This window comes from Melopsittacus undulatus, chromosome 19 (genome assembly GCF_012275295.1).
Source record: "Melopsittacus undulatus isolate bMelUnd1 chromosome 19, bMelUnd1.mat.Z, whole genome shotgun sequence".
Classification (NCBI taxonomy): Eukaryota; Metazoa; Chordata; class Aves; order Psittaciformes; family Psittaculidae; genus Melopsittacus; species Melopsittacus undulatus.
Window position 1 is genome coordinate 1645416 of NC_047545.1, and position 17026 is coordinate 1662441.

Sequence of the window (17026 nt, forward strand, 5' to 3'; positions counted from 1 at the left end):
GCTCTATCACCGGGCAGAGAGCCAAGCTAAGCTCCAATATGAACCAAACCTGATTTGCACTGCTTTGAAAAACAAACCAGATCTCGTGTCAGCTCTGCAAATGCCACCCTGCTTCCCTGGAAGGGTTTCCAAAAAGAGAAAGGCCTGGATGTGGCTGATGATTCAATATAACACACCGGAGAGGACTCAACATTTGAAGCTCATTGATTATTTGCTATCTGAAAAGCAAAGATCACTATTAGCTAATGGTATACTTTTAAAGAACATACTCATTCTAGAGCAGCCCAACATATCTTTAGGTCCACTCTTCTACAAAAAAATGTTCCTCAACCATCCCAAATCCTCCTATTGAAATGCCTCTGAAAAGATGAAATAAAAGCAGAGATGCCCTCATTAAGCACGATAAAAATAGCTTTTATGCTCCATTTTTATATTTTTAGCTAAAGAATGGAAATTCAGTTATGTAACCCCACAAGTTTGGGAAATAAGGAGCCGAGTGGGGCACGTCTGCACCCTCTGGGGTGCAGCAGCACCCAGCTCTGCCCTGACAGCACCCACCAGCACAGCAGCATCACTTCAAAGCCTGGTGCTACAGTAGAAAAGGTGAGTTACCTGCTGCTGAGGCCCACATTGGTACACACCAGAGAAAACCACTCCACTGACCTTCAGTTTCTGATACCAAGATACCACTTCAGCAGTCCTCAGAACCACTGTGGCCTTTGCAGCATGTTCTTCCCTCCAACAGTTCCTCCTGCCGCAGCTCATCCTTAAACCCTCCTGTTACAGCTCAAGCAAATGTTTGTAGCTCTTCAAATGAGGCATCAGACAGTTCTCTGGGTATTAAAAATACCTGCCATTAGAGTCCAAATTCTTCGAGTGCAAAATGCTGCTACAAGGTGATCGTTTTACTGCACAAGAGACAAATCTAATTACAAAGAGAAGGTCAATAAGACATGAATCTGAGCAGGCTGGTGGAAACCTCTGCAATATTGGAGATAATACTTTTGCTCTTCCCTCACTAGTGGAGCAATGCCACTGAGGAGGCAGAGATGAACAGGGGCTTGTGGAACTGTAATTAAAAGACTGCAATAAGAACAATCTTCACCCATTGCATGTACATACGGAACAAGGAGAAACCCAGTTACACCACTCCAACAATTAGTGGCTGCTGAATAGATGCCATGAATAGGATCTACACTAAGACTTTGTAAGGAAGAAGAAAGGTGAGAAGCCAGTGCATGAAACAATCACTGTATGAAACAATCACTGTCTTTTCCTTCCAAAACTGACGGGTTTTTGTCCTTAATCCAGTTTTCGGATGTCAAAAAACCACCTAAGGACTCTGGAGCTAGAGAAATCTGCTGCACAGCTTCACATCACTACCAGACGCTGCTCCTACAAGAGGTCTGAAGAGGCACCGGTGTACAGAAAAACAAGCCAAAACCCAATTGATATGCTTTCTGAGTTCAGAACTATCAGCATGTGCCTGAAAATAATCATCTTTTGGAAAACCAGCTCCAATTCCCTTCTCCTCGAGACCTCGGTTGTCCAAGGAAAGTAATACCAACATAAACTGTAATTGCTGGGTATCAAAATGAATTGAAAACTCCTCTAACAGAACTGCAGTCTGCCATTTACACATCTTACTACTACACAGTGATCAGTAACCATGCGAAAAACCGTAAGTGAGGACCCCAACAGAGATATCACAGAGGGTATTTTTCCCACTAGTCAAGAAAAATGATAGAGCAAGCAGGCAGGAGAGTAAAATCCATCTTAAGCAAACCTGCCTGTACAACACAAACTCTTAGGCAAGGATCATGAAGTGCTGTAGAATTATTACTGAAGCCTAACACTGGAATGCATCAGTTCATTCCCCTCTACTTCATTATTTAAGACCCATTTTCTGTGGGTGTGTGTTGCTGTTGGTTTATTACAAATGCTTGTTCTGCTTCAAGGGGAAGCATTTTCAGTTCCCAAGAAATAATCTGCAAAACAAGACTCTTCTCAACACTCTGTTACAACTTTGTAATTTATAAAGTACCAGTGAGCTCATTCAAAACATCCCTGGTTGACAAACATGCGCTTTGCAACGCTCAGCTGGCTCCAAAAATGCCACTGGAGATGCTGACAGGGATCTTCCTGCTGAACATCACTCGCACAGCACTGAACACACTACACAAAACAGCTACAACAAATCCAAGCCACATTCTCAATACTAACTCCTATGCGCTATCACATACACCAACCATAGCCAATGTGTTAAGAGACTCCCAAGTCTGGCTAGCCCCAAAGCCTCTGGGAACACACTTTTTTACCAAAATGCCAGTAATTCCAACCAAAAGGAGACAGGGAATCAGCACTGAGGTCACTGGCACAACGTGAACACTGCTGCAAGCCTATATTCACAAAAAATCTACCACATTTTGACAACATCCTTCTTTTCACCCACTTACTCCAATCCTGTCAGCTACCATATACCCTCAATGCCACAGCAATAGCTACTCCACATATCTACAAGAATACTGGGGTAAAATTCCAGCCATCACAACCAGAATTGGTATTTTAAAAAAGAAAAGCCCTTTTTTCTGTTTGTTTTTTTAAGATCCAGTATGACATTTGCTGAACGGTGCCCTGAAGTCTACTTGGGCTTCAGATCCTGCATTAGGTACAGAAGTATTGATGCCAGCATGGAACATACCATTAGAGACAGATCGATGCTGTCAGGGAGAGTGACAAAGCTGCTGTAACACAGCCCAAGAAAACACTCCTTTGCAATTAGAGAGAGGTAATAGAAATCAGAGACGGATATTCAGCCTTTAAGACATTCCGTTTAAATCCCTATTGATCATCTCTGAGATGATGTCTACTTTATGCCAAATTAGGATTTTATTACCACTACAATGGAAGTGTCTAGAAACAATAATTTCTCACAGAACAACTTATGCATCTAGTCAGAGCAGGAAACTGCCTGGGCTAAAGCTCACCTCAAAAAACCCAAGCCCACCAGTTTGATTTCACATGGTCAACTCCTGACGCAACTCACTGTGCTGGAACTCACACCAACGTGGTGCTGGGCAACCACAGGAGTCAAAGCTTCCAAGAGCTTAAACAGGCCCTATGCTACTGCCTCAGCTTGATCTTGATAAGGTTCAGTAAATGCTTTGTAACTAAAATCACCAGCACCCATAAACTGATTATAAAATCCAAACCAAATTGTTAGTGCCAGAAGGAGAGGTTTGATGAACAGCAGATTAAAACGGACGTTGGTTCCTCATCAGCACAGGTAATCCAAGATGCATAGAAAACAGAAATGCAGTTTACATGGTAAAAAGATAATTCAAGGAGTCATCTGATTGAGAAACAGAGCTACAGTTAAAAACTGGTTTTCAACACCAGCCCTTACACAACCACGTTAAGGGCTTCTGGGTTTCCCCCCTCCTTTTTTTTGTGCTGTGTCAAACATCTCTTTTCTGCTGCATTTAACAGTTGTTGAAGAAAGTCTGTGCCTTGGCCACGTTGCTACTAAAATCATTTTTCAGTACAACATATTCTTGAAAACTGCTTAAAGGAACAACTGTTGTTGCAGCGTTCTGCGGCCTGATGCTTTACTCAGGCAGAGAACACTCACTCACCTCTGCCCTGCTGCTGCTGCCAGCACATAATTCAGATTAACACAGCATCAGCTCCTGCTCACTGATGCTTTTGCCATGTCTGTAACTTCCACTGGAGGTTTGCAGCTCCTGAATCTGCAACTCCAACCCAAAGTCATCACCCATTTGTAAATACAAGTCCAACAAAATCACTATCCAGACCTACAAGTTTCCAGGGTCTTAACTAAAGGCCAAGCTCAGCTATTCAAAGAATGGCTTTGCAGGGAAACCCTCACCTCCCCCTCGAAGCGTCAGAAGAACTGACTGTACATAACCTTATTATTCTCTTACTAAATGAGTAGCTCCTATAAATGCAAATTACTGCGAATGCTCTCCACCACTGAAGCCAAAGAAAACCGAAATGCAACACACTGGTTCCATACATTCGCCCCGCAGTGGTTGTACAATCGTAGTTTCTCGTGCCTACAGATCCTCCCCAGCTTTGCTGCAGCATAAACACAGGCAGACTTGGCCACTGCACAGAAAGAGACTTTGGGAGCTGAAGCAAGCAGCTTAACACAGCGTAATGATGGAATAATCATTTTAAAAGTCACGGTCTCCTTTAGAAAAAGCACAACAAACCCTGCCTGGGTTCACCAGGAGAAAGCTCCCACTGGGGCTGGAGCGTGAGCTCCCCAGCAGGGCACATCAGGAGCCGCTCGCTGTTTACCTTGGACAGCTCAGAGCAGCTCAGGGCAGCGCAGGGTTGCACAAGAACAGAGCCTCTTTGTGCCCCTGCGGGGACCTCACCTCCGCACCTCACTCCCCCGAGTTACAATGATTCTTTCAAAGAACTCACCACACTGCAGCATTCTGTCAGCAGGGCCCATGCAGTTGCTCGCCCAGCCTGTGTCTGAGGATGCCCACAGCTGCTGGCACAGCTGCTGCGACTGGGGAGCACATCTGGCCACATAGAATCCTACACACTTGGTTCCGTGTCCTGCTCCAGCAGGGAAATGATCACAGAGGAAGCCTAAGCCACCTCCTTCTTGTAAATGTGCAAATTCAGGGTCCCAACCCTGGATCCAGGAAAGTAACAAAGAAGAAAAACACTGTTCTACAGCTTGCAAAATCAACACTGCTGTTTTGAGGGAAACTCATACCGTTACCTTGAACTAAACTACTTGCAGCTGAAGGCATTCATCTCCGTGCTTGCAGGGCTCAGTCCCGATCGTGATGCATTTCTTTAATATCTTTCAGACATCCCAAATACTATTATGTAGTTAGAAATTTCTTTTCTATCAAATTATTTAATAAAAACATGCTGAAGACATTAGGAAACATTGCGACACTGAGCCATCATCATTAGTGCTTCCCAGTTTTAAACCCACAGATTAGCATTCCTGCTTTAACTAAGCTTTTACATGCTGGTTTGCATACTGTCTACAGCAAACCATGTACAAAGACATTCTGATCTCCCCCACAGCCAGTAGGAGCGAGTACATGAGTGACTGTCTCATATGAAAGTACAATCCAGCTACAGGGATGTGTGTGCCTGTGGACATGTTTTATACACAAACTATGGGGGTTTTACTTGATTTTTATTTCATTCCCCTTCAGTCAAATGGCCACCTATGGATAGCTACACCATTACACTACATCCTGCTTGAGGAAATCAAACTCAACCAGGAGCTCTGGATTCAAAATATTCAGGTTGAAAATAAAGCCACCAACTTTTTACTCCATGTGGTTTTGACCAACTCGCAGAAGCAGAAAAGGCACACACAGCTTTTGGTAACACCTACAAATGCACAAGCAAACCGTGTCACAGCACCAGCACACGGGCTGATAAAAGCACTGAACTGCATACCTGGGGACATAGAGAACCAGGTTTGTGCCACTGAGGTCATCACTAGAGACTCTGCTGAGATGTGATGTTAGCAGCAGCTCACAAAGACACCTTCTGCAAGTGGCCTGCATGCAAAGCCCACTCTGCCTGCAGGAAAAGCCTGTCTGGAAGTGCTGGGATTCTGCTGGATGCTTCCAAACATCACCATTAACCTGTTTTTTCGCCCCGTTTTTCACACCAGTAACATCCACACCAACACAAGCTCTCCACGTGGGGCTTTTGGGGAGTTAGGGGGTTTCGGGGGGTGGTCTTTCTCTTCAAGTAAGGTCCATAAGAGGGAGCTCAAACACAGCTCCGGCTGGAATCCCTCAAAACTAAGGGGTTTTAACAATGTAGATTACAAAACAAAACCCAGTTGTGGAATCCTGAGAGTATCTTCAGCTGAATGAGAACCACCTTTAAAATGCACGTCATAGCTGCATCCAAATTTCCTTTAATAATCCTACATTCTCCATCATCTGAAGAGCCATCCATTGAACAGCTCAGCACTACCTGTGGTATCCTGCATGTTAATGTCTGGTTAATTCTAATTTGCAAGGGCAGCAACAGCCTTCAACAGTGAATCCAACACAGCAAGTACCACTGGGCTGTGTTACAGCAGAAATGGAGAGCAGGCCCTGGTAAACAGCCCCTCCTTGAGAAACCAGTGCAGTTCTGAAATTCCATGTCTCACATATAAAAAGCAGCAGAACCAGCAGCAGAATAAAGGAGTCAATGTCACACAGGAAAAAAAAGCCTCCCCCTCTTCTCACCCACTTTGTTACTATGGGACTCGCAGAAATCTCTGGATTATAAACACGAAGGTCCCACTCACAAGACAATTAAGCAGCTCCAGAGCTTCTATCGGCCACCCACCCACCGCCACGACTCTCCCCAAGGTCTGTGTCTGCCAGCAAACCCAACACGCATTCTGCAATGTGCCAGCTCCAACCAGGACCTGGCTGCTCCCGAGAACAGGGGAATGCTCCTGAAACCAAAAGGATTCATTTTCCAAAGGAATTCTTTATTCAAGTGAATGGTGAGGGCAACAGAGAAAGAAGGAGTTGACATCATGCTCTAGTTTGTCCTGGGCAAGAAAGAGGCATCATAACTTCAAAATCTCAGCAGGAATAGGTAGAAGATGACCAAGTCAGAAAGCAACCTCAGAAACGGCAGGTGTGGAACAGCAGTTCCCTGCTCTGCTATGACCAGCCCCAAACACCAAAGCAGCCAGGATGGTAACACTGCAAACATTGCAAAAAAGACAATTACTAATAATGAAAAAGGCAACCGAAATTCTGGGCTGCTTCCACAAACTGAGTAACGCATTTGCACAGTGACAGCAGCAAAGTGTGTTTTGCCAAATGTAATGAGAGCAAACGGCAAAGTTGTGCTTAACCCCTTTTTGCTTTTATGCTGCATTTTAAACACAGATGAAATCATGGAATTTAGGAGAAAAAGTCTACAAAGAAGACATTTTATTCAGCTATTTGGTCAGTGTTTCCATCACTTCAGTACCCAGAATCCTCAGAAAACATATTCATCTTGGGTCCTTTCCTCAATACCAGGTTCTTGAAAATAAGATGGGTTTCCATCTGCAAAACCAGGGTCAGGGACTCTCAGATTCAGGAGGAACTGAATCAGGATTCGGCCTTATCTTGCAGAAGGTGAATGTTAAACCTAAGAGTTAGCTGAAGGACAACCTGCAACTGCAGACTCTCAAGAACACTCAGCTCTCAAGTGGCTGCCAAAGACCAACCACCAAAAGGCAAAATCCTGGGTATTGAGCTACTCAGGCAGAGGTGCAAGAACCAAGAAGGCTCCATTGACTGCAAACATCCCTAAAGCATCCTCGCTCTTCTCTCCACTAACTCCATCAAGAACTCCACCAGCATCCTCTAAGAGGCATCACCAACAAAGCTTTGGCCTCACGACTTCCCAAGCAGGAGCTGACAGAAGCACCGTGGCCTTTCTTTGACATCTGACCAGCAGCAGCACCAATTCCAAACAAGGATTCCCCCTATCCTGACATGAAGGAATAAGAGGAAATATGTTCCTGCACATCCAAGCATAGGTTCTCCTGTTCTCCCATTCCTGCAAAGGTTCAGGCACAAACAGGATCAGAGATTTGCCTTTAAACAGTTAAAAGAAAACCCAAAACGTTGACACAACCAGATGAGACAAAAACCATGCAGAAGAGCTCTGACATCCCTATGCCTAAACCAGAAGAGGCATCTGATGTTTGGAAAGCACATTTGTTATGCAGGTAATTTCTGCTGATGGGCTTTGCAGAGGCATCACAAGCCAAGGAAGGTTTGGAAGTGCAGCAATTTGCACCTACGACAACCGGAGTGTAACAGGAACAACATTAACGACACGGAGCCCAGCAGCTCCCACCCAGGCTCTGCACACCCATGGGTGCTCCACAGCAAGGGGACCAGGGCTTTACCTGCCCGCACCTGAAGGGATGCTCTGCAGGGCCCTGAGGGAAGCAAGCGCCCCTTAGGTGGGCAGGAGCAAGGCTGGGACCCCCCCACGCCCCAATCTGGGCCTGTTGTGGGGTGAAGAGCCGGGAAAACCCCTCTCAGATCCGGGTGAGGAGCAGAGACCCCCCCTCAGAGCCCGTCCTTAGGAACTGGGACCCCCCCCCAACCGTCAGAGCCTGATGAAGGAACCAGGCCCTCCCCTTAGATCCCGGTGCAGGAACCGGGCCCCTCCTCAGCCCCATCGCAGGGCAGAACTGTGCCCCCCCCCAACCTACAGGCACCCCCGCCCAGCCGGGCCCGCTCCGGCGGAGCCATGACGGAGCTGCCCCGACCCTGCCACGGGGCAGAGCCCCCCCCTCCGCCGGGAGAACGGGGACTCCCCCTCCCAATGCGGGGCCCGGTACCGGCAAACAGATGGGGATGGGGGGGGGGGTGTTAACGGGGGACCGGGGGAGGGGGGGGGGGGGGCCGCACCGAGGGCACCGCCCGCCCCCGGCAGGGGGCGCTGCCCGCCGCCCCTCCCGCCGCCGCTGCCCCCGGGGCTGAGGGGAGCCGCGGGGGGCGCCGCCCCCCCCCCCCCCCCCTCACAGCCCTCGGGATCGGCGGGGGCGCGCAGCGGGGCCCGGCGCCGTCCTCACCCGGTGCGCGCGGGTCAGGCTGAGGTCCTTCATGACCTCCTCGAACGCTGCCGTCTCCTCCGCCTGTTTCTGGTTGTGCAGCGCGATCTTCTCGCTGAATTTCCGCGGGTTGTTCGAGGCCGCCATCTTCCCCCGTCCGCATCCCCCTCCCCGCGCCGGAGGGGGGGGGAAGGCGGGCGACGCGCATGCGCCGCGCACGGCCCCGCCGGGAAGGGCCGCAGCGCGCGTGCGCGGAGGGGAGGGGGGGGCGGTGAGGGGGCGCGCGGGCGCATGCGCGGCACCGGGCGGGAGCGCTGAGGCGATGGCGGCTGCTGGGTCCTGCTGCCGCCCCCATTGGGTCCTGGTGTCCCCACGAGGAGCGGCTGGAGCAGCTCTGCCATAGGGACAGCCTGGACAAGAGAAGGCTCCTGAAGGGGAGACCTGAGAGCAGCTCCAGGGCCTGAAGGGGCTGCAGGGAACCTGGAGAGGGGCTTGGGACAAGGGATGTAGGGACAGGCCAAGGGGAATGGCTTGAACCTGCCCGAGGGGAGACTGAGCTGAGCTCTGAGGCAGAAGCTGTTCCCTGTGAGGATGCTGAGGCGCTGGCACAGGGTGCCCAGAGAAGCTGTGGCTGCCCCATCCCTGGCAGTGCTCAAGGCCAGGTTGGACACAGGGGCTTGGAGCAGCTGCTCCAGTGGAAGGGGTCCCTGCTTGTGGCAGGGTTTGGAGCTGGAGGAGCTTTGAGGTCCCTTCCAGCACAAACAAGGCTGTCATTCTTTGCCAAGGCAAAACAAGGGTGTTCCTGTGTCCCCAGTGGGTGCTCAGACACCAAACTCATCCCAAGGCACGAGGCAAGTCCAAATCAATAAAAAGCCAGGTATTATTCAACCAGCACATCTAAACTCTCAATTTTACATCTTCTTCTAAGCTCCCTCAGATGTTTGCTGCCTTGGGTTAGAGGGGGTTTCCCTCTGGATGGAGCAGTGTGTGCAACAGGGAAAGAAAGAGAGGAAAAGAAGCTATGTGTTCATTAGTAAGTCTTTTACACTGTCTCTTAGAATCCTGGAATCCCAGCCTGGTTTGGGTTGGAAGGGACCATCCAGCTCCAACCACGGGCAGGGACACCTCCCTTGGAGCAGCTGCTCCAAGCCCCTGCATCCAACCTGGCCTTGAGCCCTGCCCAGCATGGGGCATTCCTCCAGCAAGGTAAGCAAAGCCTATACCCGCACAGCAGAAATCTGGTTCCAGGATCCCAAATCAAGTCCTGCTTCCTGGAGCTGGGCAGCCTCCTGTTTCCCTGCTGCTCAGGTGTGTTGTGCAGCGAAGCAGAAGCTGAGCTTGTGGCTGTGGTCTAAGCTACCAGAACAAACCAGAGCCACGTTCCCATGCAGGCACATCCCTGCTGCAGGAGGAGCAGCAGTTCCAGGGAATACCGCCGGCTTGGAACACAGGCTTAGGCTGCTAAGCCATTGATTGCAGCTGTGCTAACATCAGGTGGGTGCTGTGATGTGCAGGACACATGCATTAGACAGTAATAAATCCTGTTTCCTGACACCCACACGGTGCCCTTTACACTTTCCTTTTTACAAAGCACCAGTAAATCAAGTGGACACTCCAGGTTTTGGTGCATCCCTGGCCCTGGACGGGGCTCACTCCAGTAACCAAACCCTGTCATGGTGAGAGCAAAGAAATGAAGCTCCACGCTCACTTCCATTGCTGATCACTCCGGGGCCTTGGTTCTCTCAGCTTACCAGGCATGTAGAAGTATTTCCTGCCCCTATAAAATAAGAGATGATAATTACCCACTGCCTCAAGGCTGCTGGAGAGGGATGGGTGAGACTCGCTCCAACAGTCAGGATTAGCATTAGCCACAAAGTCACGTCCTACCCTAAGTTCTCCTTGCCAACTTGCACTTCCAAGTTTATAATGTGGTATGAGATACCATCGCACAAAGCAGAGCTGGGCCTGAAAGCTCATCCAGGCCCTGGCAGGCTCAGCCCTTCCTCTGTCATTCCTGACAGATGTTAGTCTAACCACTTCTTGCATTTTCCACCGGGAATAAACAACGGGAATGCATATTCAGTTAAATACCCTCGAGCTGTGTACATGAACAGTGTATGACCTGCAGAGTTGGCATGTCACACTAAGAGCATATAAATCACAAAGATTTAGCACTAAGATACCCATTATCCACATTGGTTTTGCTTGAGAAATGAGATGATTATAAATGATTTGTTGAGTTATCCTGGATTGAATACCATAGGTGGTAATAGCAAACATCTAGAGCCCCAGCTGCCACTCTGCCTCTTGTCTAGCACCAAATGGTGAAGTACCTAAGATGAAACTTGATAAACTTTCCCCTCTTGGATCCCTTGGAGATTGAAGAGGGTGAGATCTCCCATCGGATGGCTCCTGGTTTGCAGGGAAGGAACGCAGATGGCCATGGGGGTGGGGGGGTGACGACTTCCTCCCTTAAGAAGACTCCCTTTTCTTATTGTTTCGCCTGTGCAGCGTTATCAGATGGAATTCCAGCCTGCAACCTGGCCCCGCTCCTGTTCTTAAGCTCTCCCGTTTGAAAGCCGTTTGCGTAACAAACTTCTCTTCAATACAACATTTGTGTTCACAGAGTTGCCTCTGGAATTTCTCACCCACTCGCAGCTCCACGTTGTGGGCTGTGGGTGGATCTGAGTGGCTGCTAAGTGCATGACCCAGCAGACAATGTAAATCTTGACTGCATTAAGGCATTGGCAAGGAGACATTTCAGGTGGGTGCCAGGTTTCCTCCTTCCTCCACTGAAGGAGATATGCCATGCATCTGACAGAATGATGAGCTCATACCCTTAACTATTATTTATGTCTCCTGCCGTCTTCACCTTGAGCACATATGGGGCCATGTGAGAACAACTTGATCTCACTAGAAAGCTGTGATGGGATCCCCTGAGACAGCAGTTCTGTCTCCTCCAGCCTTCCAGACACGTTATGAAGAAATTTCTTGTAACTGAGAACCGGAGCTTTGCTCTGAAGCAAACAAAGAGGCATTGGAGGACTGGGCTGTTGTGTTCACATCTGCTTTTGTTACAAACAACTCCTTACTGAGCAACCTGCACCCAGAGCAAGCGGCTTGCAGGGAGGAGCTGGTGTTTACTCAATGCTTGTTTGTTATCCTCCAGGTCCTTCGGAATTGCTCTGGCAGATGAGATCCGGCTACTTCCGTATTCTCCCTTGGAGGCTTCAGAGGAAGGTGTGAGGTTGAACAATTTACACAACAGCAGACAGCAGGAGACTGTGCCCTCATCCACGAAGAAGCCAACTTCTTTTTGCCTACAGACACAAAGGTTTTGATCTCTCACTTCAAACTGTTGTTCCTGTTGACATTCCCATTATCCTCAGAGAAGAATATCCTGTGTGAAGCCCACAGAGTCCCTACTTCCAACACTCTTCTGAACTGAGCTCCAAATTGTGCTTTCAGTAGGAGAAAGTGCTCTTGTTTCACTTGGGATTTATGACCATTTCTTTAAGCTGTCCTTGTTTCCAGAGGGCAGATGGAAGCACCTGAATTACTCTCTCTACACTACTCATTGAATCTGATGAGCAGTCCAACCAAACCAAGTGGCAGTCACAAGCATGGCTTGGTTCTGCTCTCTGCTACCAACATTCCCTTGTCATCCTTCCAGTTTAGTTTCTTTACCATCCCCTGTAAAACCCAAACTTTCAGCGAGCAAACCTACATTGACTGCTCAAGGATACCACTGTCATTTCTACAAGTCACATCTCCCGGTGCTCTGAAATGCTTTGGCAGCCCCACAGAGGATTCTGTTACTGATCTTTTCTTCCCAGAATTGAGCTCGGCTTCACGCCACACTAATGCAAGAAGTATTCCCATGATCCTGAGGTGATGTGGTGAGCTGGTGAGGCAGTAGGCACTTTATGTCTTTCCAAAGATAGCACTTGGAAGGCAGGCAAAGTGTTCTACACGGATACATTCAGAGTCTGCACTAAAAGGGAGGCACCAGGAGGAATTGCATGCTTCAGTGGAACAAGCAGGAAGCTGGGGAAGAGTTTTTACTACTAAGAGATTATACCATTGCAAATTGAATTGTAGAGCAGACAGAGAAGCATGGCTGAGAGCAGGATATTTCCTTCCACAGCCACTTGTTGAATCCAACTGCAGAGAATTTGGTGACATTCTATACATAAAGTAGAAGGAAAAAGTTTTCTTTCAAGATCTCGTGGTTCAGCTTCACAGATGTGCTGGAAGGGTCACAGGGAACAGATTTACATCCATACAGACCCCATCCAAACGCGTTTGTAGACATTTCCTTAACGCTTGTGTATAACAAACAGCTACAGGGAAGGCAACAATACCTGGTGTGAAATGGCAGGATGCCCAGGCCTTGTCCTGCTCTCCCTTCCTATTGCAGAAAGACAAAGCAGCAGATTTTCATGCTGAAAGTGGTTAAAAAAATAGAAGGCTCTAAGGGTGAAGGAGAATTCCATGTGGTTTTCCTAGGAGGCTTCCCAGAGTCAACCTCCTGCCTACTCCTCCTCTTCACATCCCAGTACAAAACCAACCCTCTGCTATTTCCATGCCTTAGGACCCTTGTCTACTTGCAAGTTAAAGGCTCACTTTTCATACCAAAGGTGGTAAGAAAACTCTAAGGGTGAAAGAGATTCGGGGGGGGGGGGGCGGTTGCAGGTACAGTTGTTGTTGCATGAAAACCCAACATACAGTCAGACAAACCAGCTGAAAACCAGCTGAGCATCTGGCCTGGGATGGAGGATGCTGTGCTGGTTGTTCATGGACACGTTTCTAGGTTAATGCTACCAACAGAAGTGGGAAGGAGAAGATCCTTCCTCCCTCCTCCTCTGCGCAGCCCCACACAAAGAAGAGGAAAGCTGCTGCAAGTAGCATGGGATAGGTGCCCCATCCGGCTCAACACATGGGCTTGCATGTGGAGAGTCTCTGCATATCCAAGGACCAAACCTGATCCCCTTCCATGAAACAGGCTCAGATTTTCCTAAGAAATAGCAAGTAGACTCTTTTGGCATAAGCTTTCACCATCTGAGAACCCCAAAACATGCAAAATTCAGGTCCAGACATGCTAATTGCACTGCAGGGCAAGCTTTCCTCTTCCAAACTTCAGGGAAATTCATACATTCCTTCTAAATCCAGTTGTAAACCACTGTCTTTAAGGCACTAATACTTGAATGCAAGTATTGATACTGCCAAAGAGTAAAACTGCATCTGAAAGAGGATCACATGTTTATACATAACCCCAGGCCACAGTGGGGGGGGGGAGAGAAGGATGTAGTTAAAGCAGACTTTGAGACACATCTGATTACAAACATCAGCAAGCAGATGTAACACACTTTGTAATGCATTTTCAAAGCATTATGAATGGGAGATACACATCCAAACTATCCACCTCAGCTCAAAGGGTAAACCCTGCTCAAGGTCCTGCAGGGTTAACGCAGCACAGCTCCAGTGGCTGCAGAGGAAGGCTGCAGCCCCCGAGCAGCGGAGCCAGGCGTGGACTGGCTGGGGGCCTGCACAAACAGCCAGGAAAGAGGTCGTTTTATCAGAAGCCATAAACCAGTTTCTAGCTAATTGTGTGACAGGGGCCTGGGTGTGAAACAGCAACGGCAGCGCCCTCGGGACCCAGCCCAGAACCTTTGATTTCCTTTATAAAACCTCCAGAAAGCTTTTCCTCCAGCAACTCTTCTGTTTTCCATTGCAAACTGCAGACACTGCTCTGGTGCTGCCCTCCTGCACCCCCCACCCCGCATCCCTGCTCCAGCTTTACCCTTTGTCTCACTATCAGAAGCTGATTTCAGGTTGTGCAGCTGAACCAGCAGCTGTTTCCAAGCAGAAAGCACATTCTGTGTTCACTTGATGGAACTTTCAGTGTTGGAGCAGATGAAATTGTACCTGCCCCACAAATGAATTCTAAGACTCCTCTGTGAAACTCTACCTGAAGCTGAAATGTTCAACTGAAAAGTGCCAAAGTTGTGTTACTGGAGCTCAGCTTGGAAAGAGAAACAAAAGTTCAGGAGTCTGTGGGATGCTCCTGTGCCTACTCACCATTAAAATGCAGAGGAGAACCTAAGCTGTCTCTGTAAAAATCTAACTCCAAGGGAGAGATGTCTGTGTGATATATAGATGCTCCCAGGTGAAACTCAAGATAGCTGAGCCCTCTGTGGAAGGCAAGGCTGACCTGACGTGCCAACACACCCAGGGCAGACTCTGGATTTATTCAGCCACATTCACTTTTCCTGGTGCTCGAGTCACAAGCGATGAAATCTCATTCATTGATGTGAGCAACTGGAAGATTTATTGTAAATAAAGTTCTGCACATTACACAACTGGCTAAAAATCATAATTAGAGTTGCACTGGGGAACATGTTTTATTTCTTCTGACAGCAGTCTGGCTTCAATAAGCCCAGCATGATAAATGGCCCAAAAGTTTGCGGAGTTTCGGCAACTAAAGACCTTATCACAGCCATGGAAGTGGAAACGTCTGACGAGGTTTGATGTGGCTTGCGAGAGGTCCCGAGCACTTCTCCTGCACAGCATCACTTTCCAGCAGCACCAGGGCACAAGGAGCTGGAGGCAGCGCCTGTGTTCCCTGTAAATCAAAGGGATTTTCTGCTGCTGTTCAACTTCCCAGACCCCGGTGCGAGCGCGAGGACACGTCTGCGGGAATTAGCATGGTTCTAGGATAGGGAGGAATGACAGTCGGACTGCTGAGCCGACAGACCCTCTGGAAGAGGGTCAATGACACCATTAATAGGATGCAGACATTCCCAATCTCCGGCTAGTCTGCGCCCTGCCAAAAGCTCCAGTGCTTGCTTGCTTTATAGTTTTAAGTACAATTTCAGGCCCATAAAACATCAGAGAAGACAGAAGCTATTATCCTGGCCATGACAGGAGTCCCTAATGGGACATGCATACTCTGCACATACCTAGAACTAGTGATGCTGGGCTTTTACTGCTCCCCATCTGTTCAAGGGTATTTTAGAATGTACCAAATCAGGTTTACCCTAATAACATTTATTGCTGCCTTGAGACTACTGACTGACTCCGAGTGCAATCAGACATTTATCTGCCTTTGCTCACTCCGAAGAGAGAAGCCCAGTCCCCTTGTCATGTGGGGCATCCTCTGAAGGGTCCTCTCCAACCCAGCCACAGAGCTGGAGGTATTGATGTGAAACCCCTCTTGCCATAGAGCTGAAGAATCAAACTCGGTTGCTCTCCAGCTAACTGAGAGGTTCTACACAGACCAGCCCAGAGCCACGTAACTCAGAGGGCAAAACAAACTTTATTATCAATGGGGATGATACACACTGCCACGAGTATTTTAGTCAGTCTCTGCTAAATTTAGAACAGCTAGAATACTTCCAGCTAACATTATGAAAAATAATTATTTATATTGCTATAAAAAGAACATTCCAGTAGCAGGCTGAGGTGGGGAGCAGCAGTGCTCTGCCACAACGGTGAAGGAATCTGGAATCCTTTCCCAGCTCCTGCTCCGTAGTGCCAGGGACTGGGAATGCTCCTTCCAGGCTGGTTTGCTGCACAGCAGGTGACAGTTGGTCTGTTTATTCAGTACAGTTCCAGAACAGCTTTGGAATCCTCCCATCTCCAGAGCCACCATTCCCATAGGAATGATACAGAGGTTAGGTTTGTTTTGCAAGGCTGACCTTGACATTGAGCTCAAACACGCTGCTTTGTCGTTCTCAAGGACCCTTCCTTTTCCTCTCTTTACCCCCCGACACACACACACATACCTCAGAAGCAGTTTCCTTGTGAAGAGATGTCCCCTCCAGTCACCACGGGGTTCTCCGGTTCTGATGTGGCTCATCAGCACTAGAGCTGCCCATTATGAGAGAACCCCCAAAGCATCAACTGCTGCCACAGGAATCCTTCTGATAAGAAAAATCAGATGAAATAGAGAAGAATACTCAAGGATTCTGGAAGGCAATGATGAAGGAATGATACACGCAGAAGAGGATTAATCGCATTTGACAAACAGGAAAGCACGTAACCTCCCATTTGTTACTACCTTAAGAAAATACCTTTTTAATGAACATATGGAAGCATTAAACCAAAAGAAAATGCATTATTTTGTAACTTTGAGGCTTGTATCAAGTTACATTTCATCCCTTCAAAACTTGCTTGATCTGCCAAGGCTGTTGTGCAGCGTTTCTCGCTTCTGCGCCAGACCGAACCAACAGAGAATGGAGTGAGTTAACTGCCTGAGAGCTGGAGCACAGCCTCCAGCATACAACAACGAGCACCTTCCATGGATTTATTATTGCAAACCAGCAGACAGATAGGAGCAGATGAAACTATGCATTGTTTTATCCTAAACTTAGACTCTAAACCAAGAGAGGAGGTCTCCTCCTCACACCATAGCCAAAGGTGCTTTGATTTCATTATTAA

At 48.2% G+C, this 17026-nt stretch overlaps 1 protein-coding gene across 3 annotated transcripts in view; it reads right to left on the reverse strand.

Moving 5' to 3' along the window:
* CRTC1 (CREB regulated transcription coactivator 1) overlaps positions 1 to 8763 on the reverse strand; it is a 46611-nt gene extending 37848 nt beyond the window's left edge. For all 3 annotated transcript variants that reach the window (XM_034070680.1, XM_034070681.1, XM_034070679.1), the window contains exon 1: positions 8606 to 8763. In XM_034070680.1, coding sequence (XP_033926571.1) covers positions 8606 to 8731 — 126 coding nt within the window. In that variant the 5' untranslated portion in view covers positions 8732 to 8763. The remainder of the gene's footprint in view (positions 1 to 8605) is intronic.
* Between the last annotated feature and the right edge of the window lie 8263 nt (positions 8764 to 17026).